The sequence below is a fragment of the Lethenteron reissneri genome, chromosome 53 (assembly GCF_015708825.2).
Source record: "Lethenteron reissneri isolate LAM-NWPU_2019-01 chromosome 53, ASM1570882v1, whole genome shotgun sequence".
In the NCBI taxonomy this organism is placed as follows: Eukaryota; Metazoa; Chordata; class Hyperoartia; order Petromyzontiformes; family Petromyzontidae; genus Lethenteron; species Lethenteron reissneri.
In genome coordinates, this window is record NC_083831.1 from 6,286,218 (window position 1) to 6,306,682 (window position 20,465).

The 20,465-nt window shown below is 56.8% G+C and overlaps 1 protein-coding gene across 1 annotated transcript; it reads left to right on the forward strand.

Moving 5' to 3' along the window:
• Positions 1-259: 259 nt before the first annotated feature.
• LOC133356329 (tetratricopeptide repeat protein 9A-like) lies at positions 260-20,242 on the forward strand. Its single transcript, XM_061573798.1, has 4 exons — positions 260-978; positions 17,063-17,245; positions 17,747-17,895; positions 19,342-20,242. Exons 1-3 carry the CDS (start codon positions 453-455, stop codon positions 17,842-17,844), a joined length of 807 nt encoding a protein of 268 aa, XP_061429782.1. The 5' UTR covers positions 260-452; the 3' UTR covers positions 17,845-17,895; positions 19,342-20,242.
• Positions 20,243-20,465: the final 223 nt, after the last annotated feature.

Consider the following 20,465-nt stretch of genomic DNA (forward strand, 5'->3'; position numbering starts at 1 on the left):
GAGGGGATAGGGGGAGACAGGAGGGGGCGAGGGGATAGGGGCGAGGGGGTAGGGGGAGACAGGAGGGTGGAGGGGGCTAGGGGGTGAGGCAGGGGTAGGGAGGAGCGGGGTGGTGGGGGGCACCTGAGATCGAGGGGGAGTGAGTAAGGGGGGCAAGGAGGGGAAAGTTCGGGGGGGGGGCGAGGGGGGACAGGTCGAGGGAGCTGAGCGAAGCGAGAGAGAGAGACACACGAGGAGGAGGAGGACGAGGAGTAGGGGGAGAGTGGGGGTGGACACTTGGTGAGGCAGGGGGTGAGTCGTTGCGAGCCGCAGTGATCGCGAGAGGTAGACGCGAGGCGCTGGGGGCTGACAGTGGTGGAGGAGGAGGAGCAGGAGGAGGCTCGGGGAGTCGCAGCGGGAGTGGGGGAACGCACGGCACCCCGCGGGGCCCCATCGCCCGGGGTCACCGCCCCATGGACCCTCCGCCTCCTCCGCGGGGCCTCTGCCCCGTGCCGGCCGAACGCCGCGGTCCCCTCGGCCGGGCCCACCCCGTGGGGGGCCACCAGACGGCGACCACGGCCACAGCGGCCGCACCGCCCCCTCCTCCTCCGCCCGGCATCGGCACCGAACCGACCTCGGCTCGACTCGCGGCGCCGGGAGGAGGAGGAGGAGGAGGCAGCGGCCGAAGCGCACCGACCGGTGGCCTCGGGCACGCGTCGACCGGTGTGGAGGTAGAGGCGCGCATGTGCCGGGCGAGCGGCTTCGCGTGCGAGGGCCACCAGTGCTACAAGGAGAAGAAATTCCGCGAGGCCATCGGCAAGTACCATCGCGCACTGCTGCAGCTCAAGGAGGTGGGGGCCGACGGTGACGGTGCGGGAGTGGTGGGACACGGTGGAGGCGGTGGCGGTGGCGGTGGTGGTGGTGGTGCCGGGAAGCTGAGTGGAGAGCAGAGGTCGCGAGTGGAGGCGATTGAGATCGACTGCTACATCAGCCTGGCTGGTAACTTCTCGCTCTGTGGGGGTCACGGGTGTCGGGTGGTGGTGTAGCGGTCAGCGCGCTGCGCTACGAACCTGGCGACTCGGGTTCGATTCCCGCTCACGGCTAACACCAGTGACGATTGTCTGAACCGGTCCTGGGCCTCGCCTAGGTCGACTCGGCCTCAAATGAGTACCTGGTGCGGTGTGTAAACATCGCCGCTAGGGAGACAAAGGCGGTCGGGCGTGGTGCTAGCCACCCACCCCCTCGTGTACCGTTCCGGCCTTAATAGGTGCTCGCTAACCGCACTTGCCCCTACAGTCTGTTAAGGCTATACAGGGGATCTTTGGTACAGTTGTGGGGAGTGGTGGTGCAGCGGTTAGCGCGGTGCTGCGCTATCAACCCCGGAGACCCGGGTTCGATTCCCGCTCGTGGCCAACACGGTGATGATTTTCTGAATCTCGTCCTGGGCCTCCCCCCTAGGTCGACTAGGCCTCAAATGAGTACCCTGGTGCGAGACAAAGGCGGCCGGGCGTGGTGCCGGTCACCCACATCCCCCTCGTGTGCCACAGTGCCCGTAGCCTTCATAGGTGGTGCCGCTACTCGCTCACAGCGCTTGCCCCGACAGCCGGTGACAGCGGGCGTCAACCCACGGGCTCCTGCTGGGTCTGTTCCGTGACCTCCTGCCAGCAGCGAGCCATGGTCAGCCTCACGTGGCCGCAAATGTGCACCTGGCCTGGCACGAGCGCCGTGGCGAGGTCACCGCCGCTGAATGTTGAACGGTGGTTTTGTTGCTGTGGTTGTTGCTACTGCTGCTGTGGGGGTTATCTTGCGTACTTGACGAACTAAACTGTTGTTTAAATTAGAGACGGGCATCCCAAGCAGCAGCAGTAGCGCAACAAACGCTGAGGTTGAACAACAGCAACAACAACAACATCACGCATGGATGGATTCTGTAACGGGTGGTCTCAGTCTTGTCCTCGCAAGCCCCGTATTTCAGAATCAGAGTCTGTGATGTGATTCCTTGGCAAAAGGTTTCCATTTGGTGTTTGAGCATCTTGACCCATCCTGTTTTTTTGCCAGAAAGGGTAAAACCCGGTATTATTTTTTAATAATCAGAATATTTATTGATGCTGGTGGAATCCAAAGAGCTATAAAGCTCTTTTTCACAGATGTCCGGCAGGGGCACGTGGTAAGAACGTCACACCAACAAACGGTACACAAAACACGACGGTAGTGCAAAGTACTAGATAAACAAATCACCCAAACACAAACAAATACAACACTACACCATCCCCATCCTACCCAGGCAAATCCCACTGAGGTATTGGATTCGTACGACCTGAAGCTGGCAAATGCAGTCATCGTCCCATTCTGCGCTGGGTTGGGTCTCCCAACGTCAGCAGTTCTCCTGCTGTGTTTGTCTCACCTGATGACGATTACTTATATTAATTTTCTATGTACGTGACTTTACCGAAAGTCACGAAAGCTTAAAATCAAGATTGGGTCTCCCAAGTTTATGAACATTTGTCTTTAAAAAAAAATTGGCCGTTTTTCTTGTTTAATATGGTAATGCCGTAATGGCAACACGGCTTGATACGACTGCTTGGTTCATACTGGACGATCTTCACCACAGTCGTATTCACTCCCCCCGCCCTCCCCGCATCATGGATGGAGAGAGAATGCACAAGGCCAAGTGATATGCAGTTCCTGCAGATGCGTGGCGAGAATTGCGGTCTAAGATACTACCGTCCCCTTGGTTCATAACCCCGAACCCTAATCCTAAACCCTAAACCCTGATTCTGATCCCCAACCCTAAACGCTTATCGTAAACCAGTGTTCTTTATCGGAAGGCCTCGTGGGCCACTGGCGGCCCTCTGGTGGTCTTTAGTGCGGCCTCTGATGTGCGGCCGCCCCCGACAAAACACGAATGGTGAGAACACCATCATCATCATCGTGCTTCTGTAAAACGATTTAAAATGTGTGGCGGCCCTCTCACTGGTGACGTCTCATCGGCAAACGTGGCGCCCCTCTGAAAATACCCTAAACCATATACCCCAAATCCATAACCCTCCACCATAATCCTAAACCCTTAACCCATAATCCACGTAATCCATATCTTCGTGACTATAAACCCTTAACTTTAACCCAAACCCGCCCGTCACCAAACCCTAATCTTCTCCCATCCCCGGACCGTAAACTCGTACCGTGCGTGACCCCCTTAGCTCGACACAAAATCTCAAGGAGCGGTTTTGCGTTTTGTCGCCGGCGCTGACAGCCAAGGGGAATTCGACACGCCTGCATTGTTATTTTTACCCCCTTCAAATTTGACTGAAAATTGCCACCGCTGCGTTGGGGATGCCAATGATGTCCAATTGCGTTGTTTCCTCTTTTGCCTCTCGTTTGCTTTTTTTCGTTACACGTTTAGTTTTGCCGTACTTGCTTTTAACCCAGATCTCCCCTATAGCAAGGGGCCGTGATGTTGTTATTATTATTTATCATCATGATTACTACACTCGCGTACCCGGGAAAGCCTCGCTGAGTCTCAATACATTTTCGAGGGAGGGTCCTGCCAAGTAGTTTTTGCGCTAGGCAAAGGGGGCGGATGATGTTGTGCGTGATCCCAACTGAGTAACCTGCACGCAATTCTGCAGCACTGGGATATTTTGGCAAGTACCAGTTACACTGTATCTGTTTTTTATATGCATATATAGCTCTGGGAGGAAACCGCTGGGTCCCGGAGGAAAACCATGGAGACAGAACAGGGGAGAGAACATACATGGTGGTGAGATGTTAACTACCTCGCCTGGTATACAGGAGGTCGTGGGTTTGATCCTGACCCTGACGCCTGCTGTATGTGTGGAGTTTGCATTTCTATCTCATCATCATCATCATTACGGTGGCTAGGAGATGTTAACTACCTCGCCTGGTATACAGGAGGTCGTGGGTTTGATCCCGACCCTGACGCCTGCTGTATATGTGGAGTTTGCATTTCTATCTCATCATCATCATCATCATTACGGTGGCTAGGAGATGTTAACTACCTCGCCTGGTATACAAGAGGTCGTGGGTTCGATCCTGACCCCGACACCTGCTGTATATTTGGAGTTTGCGTGTCTCTCTCTCCCCGTAGTCGCGTTGATATTTTTCCGGGTCCTCCGGTTTTTTTGCCCTCCACATTTAGAATCAACATCACGCGTTGAAGAGTATTTGGCTGCTAGAGATTTCCACGTGATGATGAGCTGTCGTTTGTGATTGCCAGATCGCTTCTGCAAAAAGAGCTACACAGCTCAGTAGGGCCTTACCTGGTAAAATACAACGTAGTTTTATAGTTTAAACGCCACAAATCGAAGGCACCCGAGTTGCAAATCGAGAAGCAATACAAACGAGACAGATAAAAACGAGACGAAAAAAACAACGATGATTGCGCTAAGTCGCAACCCTCGAATTGAGACAATCGATGGGATTGGTGATGAGAATCGATGGGCGCTGCGCGGGCGGCGTGTGTGCGAGCGCGCGAGTGATGATGGCTGTGGGAGACTTATTGAGTGGATGTAAGGATGGTGTCTGTGTGATTGCTGCTGATGGGCGGCGTGGATAATGATGATGAGCTGGTGCTCTGCTGAGCGCTAGTTGCAGAGGCGGTGCGGTGAATGGTGGTGGGGTGGTGGTGGTGAGTGGTGGTACGAGCGGTGGTACACCTGGTGAGTTTTATTTCATGGCCTCGGCACAACATTGGTGGCGAGTGAGTTCAGCCATGAACGACTTCTGGTGTGGTGTCTGAACGTCCCCACTGGGGAGACAAAGGCGGCCGGGGATGGTGCCGACCTTAATCGGTGATTGCTGACAGCATTTGCCCCAACAGTCTGTTAAGGCTGTACTAGGGGACCTTTGTCTCCGATTGTCTTTGTGTGCGCCTGTGCTGTGCGTGTGTGCGTGTGTGCATGTCTCCCTGTGTGCGTGTGCGTGTGTGCGTGTGCGTGTGTGCATGTGTGCGAGTCTACGTGCCAGTATCTCTTGAGCGTCAACGTGTGTGTGTGTGCGTGCCTTTGTGTATGCGTGCTTATCTCTGCGTGCACGCGTATCTGTACGTGCACGCGCGTGTGTGCATGTCTTTGCTTGTGCGTGTCTGTGCACGTTCGCGTGCGTCTGCGGGCCGCTGCGTGGCTGTGGGTTGATTTACACGTGGGTCCCTGGGTGTGTGTGATGATGATGCCTTGTGGGGTTTCTGTTCCGTGAAATCGTGGAAAAGTGGAATAATAGAACGGTGCAATCGCAGAACGGTGGATTAACGGAACGGTGGATTAGCGGAACGGTGGAACCGTTGAACTGTGCAGCAGTGGACTGGCATGCGCCGTGATCTCAGAATGAGCCGGGGGAGGGGGGTGGGGACCTTGTGCGGTGGCTCCGAGTGAACGCTCAGGTGGCTTTGCCGCTTTATTTAGCATCAGGTGAGGAGCCCGTGGGGGGTGAAGGGGCCGTACCTCTCCTGCGAGGGAGCCCGTTGAATGCAACGCAGCCTTTTAATTTACACACAAAGCAAAGCGTCTCGATGCAAGCCTGTGTCCCAAGCACCTCTGTTGAGCCCGGAGAGATGTGAGAGTTCTGGGGTACGATGCTGAGAGAAGAACGTTGCCAGGCATAGACGCAAGGAGTGGTGGGGGATTGTCTTTAACATTGACTTGAAAGTGGAGGTTAGAGTTTGTGCGTGCGTGCGTGTACATTGGCCACGGGGAGGGTCAGTGTCGCACTTGGCGCGCTGCGCTACCAACCCGGTGTCCCGAGTTCGATTCCCGCTTTACGAATATTTGAACCGGTCACGGGCCTCCCCTAGGTTGACTCGGCCTCAAATGAGTTCCTGGCACGGAGTAAACATCGCGACTGGGGAGACAAAGGCGGCCGGGCGTGGTGCTGGCCACCCACCCCGTTGTCTGCCATGCCGCCCTTCATAGGTGCTGCTCGCTAACAGCACCTTGCCCCAACAGTCTGCTAAGGCTACGCGGGGGATCTTTGGCTTTGTCTTGCTATGTTCAGGTGGTGCATCTCTGCCGCTCATCTCGGTCATTGAAGCCGTCACGACCCGGGGGCTGGTCCCGTCACTTCCTGGCAGCGGCGAGCCTTCGGCACTTCACGGCGCAATTGCCTCCAAGTGCACCTGGCCTGGCACAAGCGCCGTGGTGACGTCACCGCCACGTGTTGTTGAACGGCGGCCGTTGTTGTTGACGCTGCCTCTGCTGCTGCTGCTGTTGTTGTTGTTTCACGAAGCAGCAGTGGGAGTACTCGGCGCATTGCGCTGTGAACCCAATGAGCTGGGTTGATGAAGAGCTGAACTAGTTCTGGGCCTCCCTTAGGTTGACTCGGCCTTAAATGCATACTCTGTGTGGGTTTAATGCCTCGAGTTGCCTGGCTGCCGGCTAGCTGGGCTCCAGTAACTCTGTTGCCACTGGAGCTAGCTGGGTGACTGGCTACACGGGGATTTCCCGTGGAACGGTTTGGGACGTTGAATTGAATTAAAACGGCGGTAGACGCTCGGAAGGCACGACAATAGATCCATAAACGTAACAATGGGTAGATACACTATGAGACATCTCCTTTACCAGTAGCAAAATATAGTGATAGGTTTTTACCCTTTCAACTGGTACAAAAACTGACACCTTTATACAAGGCATCATGTTTGCAATAACCACAACACAAGCAGTCAAAATGCAAACAAAAAGAAACAACTCTGATGATGATAATGATATGCACTGTCCTTGAAGTTGATTGGTCCACACCCGAGACAGCTTTTCTTAGAGCCTAGTCTCCATTGGTGTTGGACCAGATGACGCCAAAAGGTGTACAACTCAAAGACAGCGCACTATCAGAGTATTGAGAGCTCGGGGTGAAGCATTTACACTATGAGATCTCCTTTACCAGTGGCAAAATATAGTAGTAGGTTTTTACCCTTTCAACTGGTGCAAAAACTGACACCTTGACTGCTTGTGTTGTGGTTATTGCAAACATGATGCCTTGTATAAAGGTGTCAGTTTTTGTACCAGTTGAAAGTGTAAAAACCTGTTACTAATGGGTAGATGGTGACTCTCAACATCTGGGCACGATGAATACGTACAGAAGGCTGAGCACGGTTCGTTTAATACGGCTCCAACGTTTCAGTTCTTGCTCCACTCAATGTAATTCTTTCACCGGAAAATGCTTTCAATCCTTAGACAATGTAAATGCACGCAAATTCTGGGAAATTTTGACTTTGTAAATGAAAGCGGATTACTTTTATTGAGCACCGGGAGGATTGTGAGAGGCGAATGAACGTTGAACGCCGTGTCTTAGTTTGCGTTGCAGAGCAACAAAGGGCCCTCTATGCGTGAAGTGAATCGTAATCAGAGTTTATCGCAATAATAATCAACAAACCTCTGTCGCGCCGTAACATGGAAAGCCAATGCAAGGCCACGGAACGTGCAACGAACACGTTCAATGCCACTCGCGAGTCCATAGCAGTGGGGAAGAGATGTGTGTGGAGTCACCCGTGGCTATTGCGGAGGTGGGCTTTTGGGTGAGCGAGTTTTTGAATGTGCGGAAAGTCCCCATCGCATGTTCACGCGTTTTGCTATAGCGTCTTCTTGGTTCTTTCGGTGAAGTCACGTAGAAGGGAAATAATAAAATAATAAAAATAAAACATAATAAAAGACAATTCTCACGACGTTTCGGCCACAACGCAAGCAGCCGTCCTCCGGTGAAGAACAGGTCTGTCGGAAAGACAGCGTCTGAATGAACACCACAAAGCTTGGCAGCGTATATTTAAGCTGGGTTAGGGGAGGGAAGGGCGCCTTGACAAAGGAATTTGCATATCAACAGATGAATTTAGCATATTTATGCAAAATGCAGATATGGGATTAGTCACTACTTGTGGAATGCGTAGGAGGTGCTATAGCGTGTTTATTCTATTCGGGAACGCGCCGTTATAACGCGGGACGTGTGCCGTTATAACGCCATTTCTGAACGGTCGCCGACGAACTACTTTCTTGAGCCGCGCGTCTGAGCGGTGCGGCGATACGGCAACGCGGTAACGCTGACGGCGCACCCCCCAGCTGCTTGTGCCGCCATCTCCGCCGCCGCCACCCGCACGGTCCTCGCTCCGACTTTCCCGTCGCATCGAGAGCTTGCGATGTCAGCGGTCACGCGTGCGTGAGGCTGCGTGAGGCTGCGTGAGGCTGCGTGAGGCTGCGTGAGGCTGCGTGAGGCTGCGTGAGGCTGCGTGAGGCTGCGTGAGGCTGCGTGAGGCTGCGCGGCCGGCCCCGCTATCGACCGCGGGAGGGAATGGCGCGTCAAGTGGGAAAGTATCACCGCGGCAGCCACGTCCGTGCGAGTCGCTTCGACACCGGGGCCGCCCCCCCCCTCCACGCGGCGCGGCAAATCGGTCGCTGCGCCGTGAAGTCGATCGGCAGAGGGTCACGTGTGGTGCGGTCCGGTTACGAACCCTCGGAGAGAGTGAGAGAAATGCCCGGACTCGGGGCTCTATAATCTATAAAGTATTTTATTTTTATTTTTCCAGGTAAGTGCCCACTTAGCTGTGTAAAAGCTCCCTTTCAGAAGCGACCTGACCGTCACAAATGATAGCTCAACGAACCCAGGGTCTCGGCGGCTGTGACTCAGTGTCCCTGACAAGGCCATTGTGAACCCTGAGAGAGAGACACCCAGACCTCGAACCTGGGGTCTCAGCGCTTCTAAACTATTTATTTTATGAGGTATGGCCCAATGAGCTCTGTAACTATTTTTCAGAAGCAACGAAGCTTCATCTTATTATCACGTGGAAATTTATCGCAGCCAAATGCTCTGAACGCACGTTGGAGGGAAAAACCAGAGGATCCCGGCGAAAGAGCCACACCACCATAGCAAGAGAGAGAGACACGCAAACTCCAAATATACAGCAAGCAGGCGTCAGGGTCTGGATAGAACCCACGACCTCGTGTATACCAGGTGAGAGAGTTAACATCTCCTAGCTACCGTGATGATGATAATGAGATAGAGACACGCGAACTCCAAATATACAGCAGCAGGCGTCGTCTGGATCGAACCCACGACCTCATGTGTACCAGGCGAGGTAGTTAACATTTCCTAGCCACCGTGATGATGATGAGAGAGAGACACGCAAACTCCAAATATACAGCAGCAGGCGTCGTCAGGGTCTGGATAGAACCCACGACCTCCTGTACACCAGGCGAGGTAGTTAACATCTCCTAGCCACCGTGGCACTGTGGCTCGGTGTCTCTGTCGTGGCCATTATGGTACCCTCTGATCAGCCTCTACCGCCTCTTTGTTGACAAATTCGAAGTGCAGTCCTTGACCCAAGATTTAAGACCCCCTCCCCTCCACGCTCGCCCACTCGCTCGCTCGAGCAAAAAATAATGCAGCGGCGATAATTAAGGGGAGAGCTGGGGGATTTGAATTGAAATGAATTGGATGAGGATGATGGTGCGTGGAGATCAGATTGGGATTGGGTTAATTGGACTGGATGAATCGTGCTCGTTGGCAGATCGGTTAAGCCGAGTGCAGCGCACTGCTGTGAGTGGCTCATCCCACTGATAAGCCCATTGTGGCTGAGTGCAGGCTTCCGCATGTGTTAGTGTGTGCGTGCGTGTTAGTGTGTGCGTGTTAGTGTGTGCGTGTTAGTGTGTGCGTGTTAGTGTGTGCGCGCGTGTTAGTGTGCGCGCGCGCGTGTTAGTGTGCGCGCGCGCGTGTTAGTGTGCGCGCGCGCGTGTTAGTGTGTGTGCGTGTTAGTGTGCGCGTGTTAGTGTGTGTGTGCGCTAGTGTGCTTGTGCGCGTGTTAGTGGCAGATAGGTTAGTGTGTGTGCCCGTGTTAGTGTGTGTGCGCGCGTGTTAGTGTGTGCGCGTGTTAGTGTGTGCGCGTGTTAGTGTGTGCGCGTGCTAGTGTGCTTGTGCGCGTGTTAGCGTGTGCGTGTGTTGGCGTGTCCGTGTTAGTGTGCGCGTGTTAGTGTGTGCGCGTGTTAGTGTGCGCGTGTTAGTGTGTGCGTGTGTTAGTGTGCGTGTGTTAGTGTGCGCGTGTGTTAGTGTGTCCGTGTTAGTGTGTCCGTGTTAGTGTGCGCGTGTTAGTGTGCTTGTGCGCGTGTTGGCGTGCGTGTGTTAGTGTGCTTGTGCGCGTGTTAGCGTGCGCGTGTGTTGGCGTGCGTGTGTCAGCGCGTGTCGTGAGCTTGCGTGTGTGGGGAGCGGTCGTGTGCCGGTGAGCGCGCTTGCGCTTCGGAACCCTGGCGGTCCGAGTTCGATTCCCGCTCACGATCAATAACAGTGGTGCATATTTGAATCGGTCTGGGGCCTCCCCTAGGCCTTCAACGAATGAGTACCTGGTGCGGTGTGTAAACATCGGCACAAGGGAGACAAAGGCGGCCGGGCGGGGTGCTGGCCACCCGCCCGCTTTATCACCGAACCTTCCTCCATAGGTGCTCGCCAACAGCACAAGCGCTTGTTAAAGGCTGCACGGGGCATCTTTGTCTTCTCGTATAAGCGTGGGTGCGCGCCGTGTGTGTACGGAGAGCGAGCGCATGTGCGAATTTGTTAGTGCGTCTGAGCCTATGTGCGTGTGGGTGTACGAGCGTGTGAGCATGTTTTTGAGTTTGCGCGGCTCCGTCCATGGGCGTGTGTGCTAGAGCGTGTGTGCGCATGCACATAGCCTGGCACAAGCGCCGTGGTGACGTCACCACCACTTAGTGGCGAATGGCGGTTCTTGTTGCGCATGCATGTATGAGCATGTCTGTTTGCATGAGTGTATGATGGGAGCGGTGGGTGTAGCGGTTAGCGCTACGCCGCGCTACGAAACCGGCGACCCGAGTTCGATTCCCGCTCACGGCCGACACCGGTGACAATTATCGGAACCGGTCATGGGCCTCCCCTAGGTCGACTCGGCCTCAAATGAGTACCTAGTGCGGTGTGTAAACATCGCCACTGGGGAGACAAAGGCGGCCGGGCGTGGTGCTGGCCACCCACCCCCTCGTGTGCCGTGCCGGCCTTCATAGGTGCTCGCTAACAGCACTTGCCCCAGCAGTCTGTTCAGGCTATCTGGCGGATCTTTGCTTTTGTGTGTGAGCTTGTGTGAGTGAATGTGACTGCGTGGGCATGAATGCGTAGTGTACGAGCAAGCGTGTGCAGTAAGTAAATGTGTGTGGGTGAATTTGTGCGTGGAGCTTGTGTGCGTAAGGGAATTCGTTAGAATGTGCATTATCGTGTGCGCGCGCGTGTGTGTATGTGTGACTGTGTGTCTGCATGCTTGGATATATGCGTGTGTGTGTGTGTGAGCGTGTGTACCTGAGCTTCTGTACGATTGTGGGCATGTGTATGAGCTTGTGTGCGTTTGTGTGTGTGCCTTAAATGTGTGTGTATGCGCGTGTGCATGTGCATGAGCGTGTGCACGTGTGTGTGTGCGCCTGATCCTCTGTGTGGCTGTGCGCGCGCGCATCAGATCTGCCTGCGTGTGCGCACGAGCGGGCGTGTGTACGTGCGCGAGTACGATTGAGCAAGTCGCACACGAGCGTGCGTTCGTAAGGGACGTGCGCTTGCGCGCGCGTATAATCGTCGCTTGTGCATCCGTGCGTGAACGTGCGTGTCGCACGGGGGTGCGTCGTGACTGTACGCGTGGCGCGTTTCCGCAAACGGGCGAGCGGTGGTAGCCGTCGCTTCGCGTGCCGCCCTGTAGGCCCTGCAGGCCCAGCGAGCGACCGGTCCCATTGCCGGCCCACGCACCGAGGAGCCAGTGGGCGCCTCTTCTCCGAGCCCATCCCGGTCCTCCCCCCCCCCCCCCCCCCCCCCCCCCCCAGGTTGCCTCGGCCTTAAACGAGTACCCGGTGGGGCGTACAGACGTCGGCGCTGGGCAGAGGTCGCAAACGGGTTTTGATTCCTTACCCGTACCCGGCCGCACCAGGGTCGCAAACGGGTACCCGTACCCGTACCCGGCCGTACCCGTACCCTACCCGTACCCGACCGGGGTACGGGTATCGGGTACCTGATTGTGACCTCTGGGATGAAGCCATGTTGCAGGCGCGGGTGGGTTGATTCTAGGAACTTGAATTGTGAGAAGAGACGAGACGTTGGGAAATGAGTGACAAACAGTTACTCACCAGTGACTCACGGCCTACCCGTACCCGGCCGCACCAGGGTCGCAAACGGGTACCCGTACCCGGCCGGGTACGGGTAGCCGGGTATTGGGTAGGGTACGGGTATCGGGTAGGGTACGGGTATCGGGTACCCGGTTGCGACCTCTGGCGCTGGGGAGGCGAGGCCGGCCGGCCACGTCGCTCCCCAGTGCGCACCGTGCCTGCCTGCACAGATGCTCGCTCACGGCACGTGGCCCAGTAGCTACACGGGGGTGGTCGTGGTGGTGGGGGGGGGGGAGCTTTGTCTTCGCACGTGTGAGGTCGTGTAATGCGTGGGCGCACGTGTGCGTTTTGCTTGTGCGAGTGCGGGTTTCTTGTGCGTGATCGTGTCTCTGTGCGTGTGTGTTCGTGGCCGTGTACAGTCTTGTCGTGCGAGTGCCATGCTGTATAATGCAGCAGATGGAACCATCTGCTCGGTGAGGACGGCAGTCAACACAGACACACGCTGATGCACACAACAACAACAACAAATGCCGCAGTAATGTCACCACAGGGCTTGTGCCAGGCCAGGTGCACTCTGAAGCCACATGAACTGTGGGAGGCTCGCTGTCAGGAGGTGATGGGACAGACCCAGGTGCCATGTGTTGACTTAATGGGCCCCCCACTGTGCCAACTTGCTGCCTTTTATTCGCCCGGCACTCCGCCCGTTGTTGTGAGCATCGCTCCACTGCCCTCCGCTGTTGCTTGAGGGCGACCGCCTCCAACTGCCCAGTAGCAGCAACGTCCTTCACAAGCCTCCTCCACAGAGGCCGATCTTGACACCGCCGGTACCGGTCATCGGCAAGTCCACTCGGATCCACATCCTCCCGTATCGCATCAGTCCAGCTCTTCTCTTGCTTCCTCTATCCGGCCAAACAGAAGTTGCTTGGGGGTATGCGGTGGCTGGGTATGCGGTGGCTGGGCATGCGGTGGCTGGGCATGCGGTGGCAGGGCATGCGGTGGTTGGGCATGCGGTGGCTGGGCATGCGGTGGTTGGGCATGCGGTGGCTGGGCATGCGGTGGCTGGGCATGCGGTGGCTGGGCATGCGGTGGCTGGGCATGCGGTGGCTGGGCATGCGTTGGCTGGGCATGCGGTGGTTGGGCATGCGGTGGCTGGGGCAAGCGGTGGCTGGGCATGCGGTGGCTGGGCATGCGGTGGCTGGGCATGCGGTGGCTGGGCATGCGGTGGCTGGGCATGCGGTGGCTGGGCATGCGGGCTACACGACCCAGCCAACGCAGCCTCGTCTGCCGGAGGAGCTCACCGATGCGACTGCGTCCAGCTCTTTCAAGGATCTGTGAGACTCACACAATCCAGCCTGGTTAAGCCCAGGAATGGATCGTAGGCAGGGCCAGCCTGAATGTTTCAAATCGGTGTGGAGATGTTCCTTTTAAGAAGATCTCCGTTTCGCAAGCATAGAGAAGGGAGGGCATAACCCCCGTATAGCCTTCACAGACTGTCGGGGCAAGTGTTGTTAGCGAGCAGCACCTATGAAGGCCAGCACGGTACACGGGGGGGAGGGGCGGGTGGGTTGCCAGCACCACGCCCAGGTACTCATTTGAGGCTGAGTCGACCTAGGGGAGGCCAAGGGCCAGTTCAGATAATCGTCAACCGGCGTTGCCCGCGAGCGGAAATCGATCCCGGGTCGTCGGGTTCATGGCACTCGACACACACACACACACGTGCGCACACACACACACACGTGCACACACACACACACACGTGCACACACACACACACGTGCGCACACACACACACACGTGCGCACACACACACACACGTGCACACACACACACACGTGCGCACACACACACACACGTGCACACACACACACACGTGCGCACACACACACACACGTGCACACACACACACACGTGCGCACACACACACACACGTGCGCACACACACACACACGTGCACACACACACACACGTGCGCACACACACACACCGTGCGCACACACACACACACGTGCACACACACACACGTGCGCACACACACACACACGTGCACACACACACACACGTGCGCACACACACACACACGTGCGCACACACACACACACGTGCACACACGCTCATCACTTCGGCATTCCTCCGCTTCTCTCTCTCTCTCTCCCTTTTCCATTTTAGTTTGCGCTGTGGAGCTGCGGCGCGGCTCTCGGCCGCCCTAGGGCACGGCGCATTTGTTCTCGCGCGGCATCAAATATGAATGACGTCCATTAGAGGGAGCGTGCGTCTGTGCGCGTGGCCAGCGCCGAGTGTCGGTGCGCGTGTGTCCGTGTGTGCTTGCGGTACGCGCGTCCGTGCGTGTGCGTGTAGTGTAGAGGTTGGCGCGCTGCGCTATGAACCCTGCGAACCAGAGTTCGATTCCCGCTCACGGCCAACACCAATGACGAATATTTGAACTGGTCCTGGGCCTCCACTAGGTCGACTCGGCCTAAAATGAGTACCTGGTGCGGTGTGTAGACATCGCAACTCGGGACACAAAGGCGCTCGGGCGTGGTGCTAGAAACCCCCCCCCCTCGTGTACCGTAACGGCCTTCATAGGTGCTGCTCGCAAACAGCACTTGCCCCAATAGTCTATTAAGGCTACACGGGGGATCTTTGTCTTTTTTGTGTGGGTGCGTGTGCGGGCAGTGGTGGTGCAGCGGTTAACGCGCCACGCTACGAACCCGGCAAACAGTGGCTCTGCAGCACTGCACCCCCAATGCCACTTGTACCACCACCACTTGTACCACCACTACCATATCGCTCGTATTGAAAACTCATTTCTTTTGAACTGCTTTTGGCGTCTAGTTTGGTGTCCTTCCTCCGGCACCTCCCATTAGCACGGTTGGCGAAGTTCATTCAAACCCGGCGACCCGAGTTCGATTCCCGCAAACGGCCAACACGGGTGACGATTAACTGCGCCGATCCTGGGCCTCCGCAAGGTCGACTCGGCATCAAGCGAGTGCCTGGTGCCGTGTGTGAACGTCAGCGCTGTGTAGAGCAGCACGGTGCAACGAGTGGGCGGCGCCAACCACCCACCGCCCCGTGCAGCGCGACGGCTTTAATTTGGCGCTCGCCAACGGCACTTTTCCTAACAGTCTGTTAAAGGCTATGTGGGTGATCTTTGTGCATGTGTGTGTGTGTGGTGCCACGCGACACGAGAAACCGTGTCCATATCAAGAGCAGCAGCGTTGGCACCGCAGGCGGGAGCCGCACTCGGCAGCCGTGAGTGGCGGCTCGGAGCTGGGTTGAACCTTGGGGTGTCGGTGGGTGGAGAGCGGGTAGAGAGTGGGTGAGGGAGGAAGGGATTAGGAGGGAATGAAGGAGGGAGGGAGGCGAGGGAGGTGTGGCAGGAAAGGGAGATGATTTTACGGAGGGTCAGACATCAACGTTGGACCGCAATTGATGTTTGCTGCACAATCTTCATCCAGGCGAAAGAAGAATATGAGTAAGGAAGGAGAGCGTGGAGGAGGCAGTGGTTAGTTGGGAGATAATAGGAGGATGGAGGCAGGGAATGAGTGAAGGAATGAAAGCGTGGGGGAGGCGGGGGTTAGTTGGGAGATAATAGGACGATGGAGGCAGGGAATGAGTGAAGGAAGGAGAGCGTGGAGGAGGCATCTGTGGCGGCGGGGAGTGGTTCCGGCTCAAGCGGACGCGTCGCCTCTCTCCGCGTGACACCAGCGGAGGTCTCGCGCCTCCCGCTTTTGACGCGCGACGCCGCTCTCCTTCCAGCGGCGCCCGGCACAGTCGTGTCGAGCCCGCCAACAGCGCGGAAGAGTGTGAAATGCATCCCTTGGACATTTCGCGTTGTTATTTTTGGGATGCTGCCGCAGACTGCATCATCCCTCGCCATCACGCTGCTGAGACTGGCGTGACGCGCCCTGCAGTGCGGCGTGAACGGTGCGGCCTCGGCAAACGGTGGCTTGGAGGTGTTAACTACCTCTCCCGGTATGCAGGAGGTCGTCGTGGGTTCGAGCCCGACCCTGACACCAAAGGTCGCAAACGGGTTTTGATTCCTTACCCATACCCTACCCGAAATGAGTGACAAACGGTTACTCACCAGTGACTCACGGCCTACCCGTACCCATACCTGGCCGCACCAGGGTCGCAAACGGGTACCCGTACCCGGCCGGGTACGGGTAGCCGGGTATCGGGTAAGGTACGGGTATCGGGTACCCGATTGCGACCTCTGCCTGACACCAGCTGCTGTATATTTGGAGTTTGCGTGTTTCTCTCTCTCTCCCCGTGATCGGGTGGATCTTTCTCCGACTCATCCGGTTTTTTTCCCCCTCTACATTTAGAATCGACATCGCGCGTTCAGAGTATGTGGCTACTTCTGGTAAAACACACGAACACGCAACACGGAACGACTGCCCCGCTCGCACGAGACGCACCGATTCACAGCGTTAGTGGTGCGTTCGCTGGGCAGGTCGCGTTTGATGGGGGGGAAAGTGTGGGTACTCCAGCATGTTCCAAGATGAACCACAACACCTCCGCTGATCTCGTCAGCAAGGAGCATAAACCATCACGTGAACTCCGTCATCCTCGCAGCAGCAGCGGCTTTTGGCTAACCGTCGAAGAAAGGCGGTCACCGCATCACGCGGTTTTTTCTGCGGCCGTCTGGAACGCTCCTCCGATATGAGGAAGCCACTGGGAGCCATGCACTTTTGAATCATCTCGATTGAAAAACTCATTTCTTTAGAACTGCTTTTTGTGTTGAGTTTGGCCGGCGTGGAAGAGGAGGCCAAAGTACGCACTGTTAGCAGGGGTGGGGGGAGCCTCTTCTGGGCGCTCCGTCTATTGGAGGCTCTTCTGCCAGCGATGGCGAGAGAAAATACACTTGCAGGGCTGTGATTTATTTTTACCTTTTTTGTTTGCACGTAAGTAGACCCAGCGGCGGTTTGATGGACGTTGCCCGTCATTCCGTCACTCAAATTTAACGATCTCTCTCTCCGCCCCCCCCCCTGCCCGCCTTCTCCAAACAGCGTGCCTGCTGCAAGCGGAGCTGGTGAACTACGAGCGTGTGCGCGACTACTGCCTCAAGGTTCTGCAGCGGCAGACGGACAACTTCAAGGCGCTGTACCGCGCCGGCGTGGCCTACTACCACCTGGGGGACTACCCCAACGCGCTCGCCTACCTGCGCGACGCTGGCACGCGGCAGCCTCACGGTGGGTGGGTGAGGGTCGGACTCGGAGGCCCGGACTCAGAGGCCCGGACTCAGAGGCCCGGACTCGGAGGCCCGGACTCGGAGGCCCGGACTCGGAGGCCCGGACTCGGAGGCCCGGACTCGGAGGCCCGGACTCGGAGGCCCGGACTTCGGAGGCCCGGACTCGGAGGCCCGGACTCGGAGGCCCGGACTCGGAGGCCCGGACTCGGAGGCCCGGACTCGGAGGCCCGGACTCGGAGGCCCGGACTCGGAGGCCCGGACTCGGAGGCCCGGACTCGGAGGCCCGGACTCGGAGGCCCGGACTCAGAGGCCCGGACTCAGAGGCCCGGACTCAGAGGCCCGGACTCAGAGGCCCGGACTCAGAGGCCCGGACTCAGAGGCCCGGACTTCAGAGTCCAAAATGTTTCTTGCATTCAGAGGATTTCTCCAACTTCTGTCACACGACGCTCTTCCCGCCCCCCCTTACCCACCCCACCCCACCCTGGCTGCCGACTGCTCGCAGACCTGAACGTGAAGCGCTACATCCAGCTGACGGAGATGCGTCTCAGCCGCGCGCACTACCAGCGCGAGCGCGAGGCCGAGAGGGCGGTCCCGGAGTGAGCCGCCCCCTTCGCCGCACGGGGGAGTGCCGTCGCCGGGCCTCCACCGAGGGTGAGCCGGTGGGGGGTGGTGGGGGGTGGTGGGGGGCGGTGGGGGGCGGTGGGGGGGGGCGTTGTAGCCTCAGGGAGGGCTCCGCTGTCGTTACGACCGCTTTCCTGCCGAGGTTCGAAACGTTTCATGCGTCTGTCCGTCACATTTTGTCTCTCCATCCGGCTGTCTGTGTGTCTGCGTGTGTGTCCGTCTGTGTGTCTGCGTGTGTGTCCGTCTGTGTGTCTGCGTGTGTGTCCGTCTGTGTGTCTGCGTGTGTGTCCGTTTGTATCCGAGCTCTCAATGTCCTGACAGTGGCACTGTCTTTGTGCTGTTCGTCTTTTGGCGTCCTCTGGTCTCGCTCTGTTTGAGACGAGGCTCTAAAGAAAGCTGTCTCTGGTGTTGACCAGTTTGTTTCAAAGACAATGCTTCGTATAATAGCAGAGCATGTATTTTTGTTTGCACCACAAGTATATGTGGTGAATGCAGACATGATTCCTTGCAAAAGGTTTCAGTTTGGTGTTTTAACGTCTTAACACAATAGGGTTAAACCTATTCTTATATATGGTCACCAGTCTCAGCGGAACTTGAGTGTCATTTTGTGTCAGCCGCTCACACGTGGGAGGGAGGAAACCGCAGTGCACGGAGAGAACCCACAGGTGCTGGAGGGTGGAGGGGAGGGGGGGCAACGCTCGATCCCACACAGATGGAACCTGGTGTGGAGTCCGCATTTGTTTTTTGCTGCAGTGCCCCCGTCTCGTGGCGAGCCAGCGCTCACACGGCTCCTGCTTGGGTAGAGAAAGGGAGTTGTGCACCATTTGTGGGGCGATCTAACAACCCTCGCCGCCGCCGCCGCCTTCACAGCGCTAGAGCACTACGGGCAGCAGTCGCGTGCAGCAGCGTAGCCACCGCCAGCACCGCCTTGCGATCCTGACCCCTACGATGCCCCTGCTGTATATTTGGAGTTTGCGTGTCTCTCTCTCCGTCTCTCTGTCACTCTCCCCATGGTTTTTTTCCCTCCACATTTAGAATCAACGTGCATATTGAGAGTATTTAGATTATTTTGCTGCCTGAAATTTCCGCACGATAAGCCACTTTGTTCAGCTATCATTTGCGGCCCAGTCGCTTCTAAAAACAAGTTAATGGGGATTGTTTAGTTTTACTTGCATGTTTTTTGGGGGATTTGTATGACTTTCCTGTGTTTTTGTACTGTTTTGTTGTTGCAACGTTCGGACCCTGTGCCCCCTACTGGAGATCTGTGGGAATAAAAAGAGCTTCACGGCTCATCGGATTCTTCCTGCAGTATAAATAAAGATTATTATTCTGGTACCTGTGGTTAAAGTCGTGCGTGTGCGATCGCTGGATTGACCACGGCGGTGCGGATTTGTTTTTTTGGTATTTTGCATGAAATTAAAATAAATGCGTAAATAATTGTATCATTATTATATTACTATTTTTCTCCGATTCCAGGAAGGAGGACGAGCGGGGTTCGCCGCACCGACGACGTTCCCCCGGCGACGGCTTCCTCTTGGCGGCCACGGGGCGCGACGTTGCCGGAGCCATCGGTAACGGAATAAATGCGACGCTGCAGCTAGACAAACGACGACGACGACGACAACAACCGCCGATTGCGATGTAAATACTCTTATAAGGCAATAATTTCAAGACTGTATTGTGGGTAATCGTTGTACGTGTGGATGCACGTTGCGTGCTCTACTGAGAAAACAGACAGACAGACGAGGCTTAAAACCGACTTGTTTGGCTTTCAAGACACACCTGAGATCATCCACGGGCGAGGGGGCGACGCGAAACAGCAACCGTGACCGCAGAACCGTTGCCGCGACGATTGCTCCTTGCCGTGTAAAACCTTTGGACAGACCGGGCTGCCCCCTTCCTGTGCAGCGGGCGACCGGGAATCCGCGAACTTCCAATCGGATCGTGACACGGGGCGTCACGTGACTCCGCCCGAGGGCCGTAGTCCAATCCGCTGCTCGTCGGACGCATTTTATCGACAGGCGTTCGTTCTGGCGTTGGCCGGAGGAAACTCTCCGGCCAACTTCCATCATGCCACCGTGGCCCCCAACTTTAGCGGCGACGATTGCCCCGCGGACGATTTCCCGACGAGCAGAGGTCGCAAACGGGTTTTGATTCCTTACCCGTACCCGGCCGCACCAGGGTCGCAAACGGGTACCCGTACCCGGCCGGGTATGAGTACTCGTACGCTACCCGTACCCTACCCGAAATGAGTGACAAACGGTTACTCACCAGTGACTCACGGCCTACCCGTACCCGTACCCGGCCGCACCAGGGTCGCAAACGGGTACCCGTACCCGGCCGGGTACGGGTACTCGTACGCTACCCGTACCCTACCCGAAATGAGTGACAAACGATGACTCACCAGTGACTCACGGCCTACCCGTACCCGTACCCGGTCGCACCAGGGTCGCAAACGGGTACCCGTACCCGGCCGGGTATGGGTACTCGTACGCTACCCGTACCCTACCCGAAATGAGTGACAAACGGTTACTCACCAGTGACTCACGGCCTACCCGTACCCGTACCCGGTCGCACCAGGGTCGCAAACGGGTACCCGT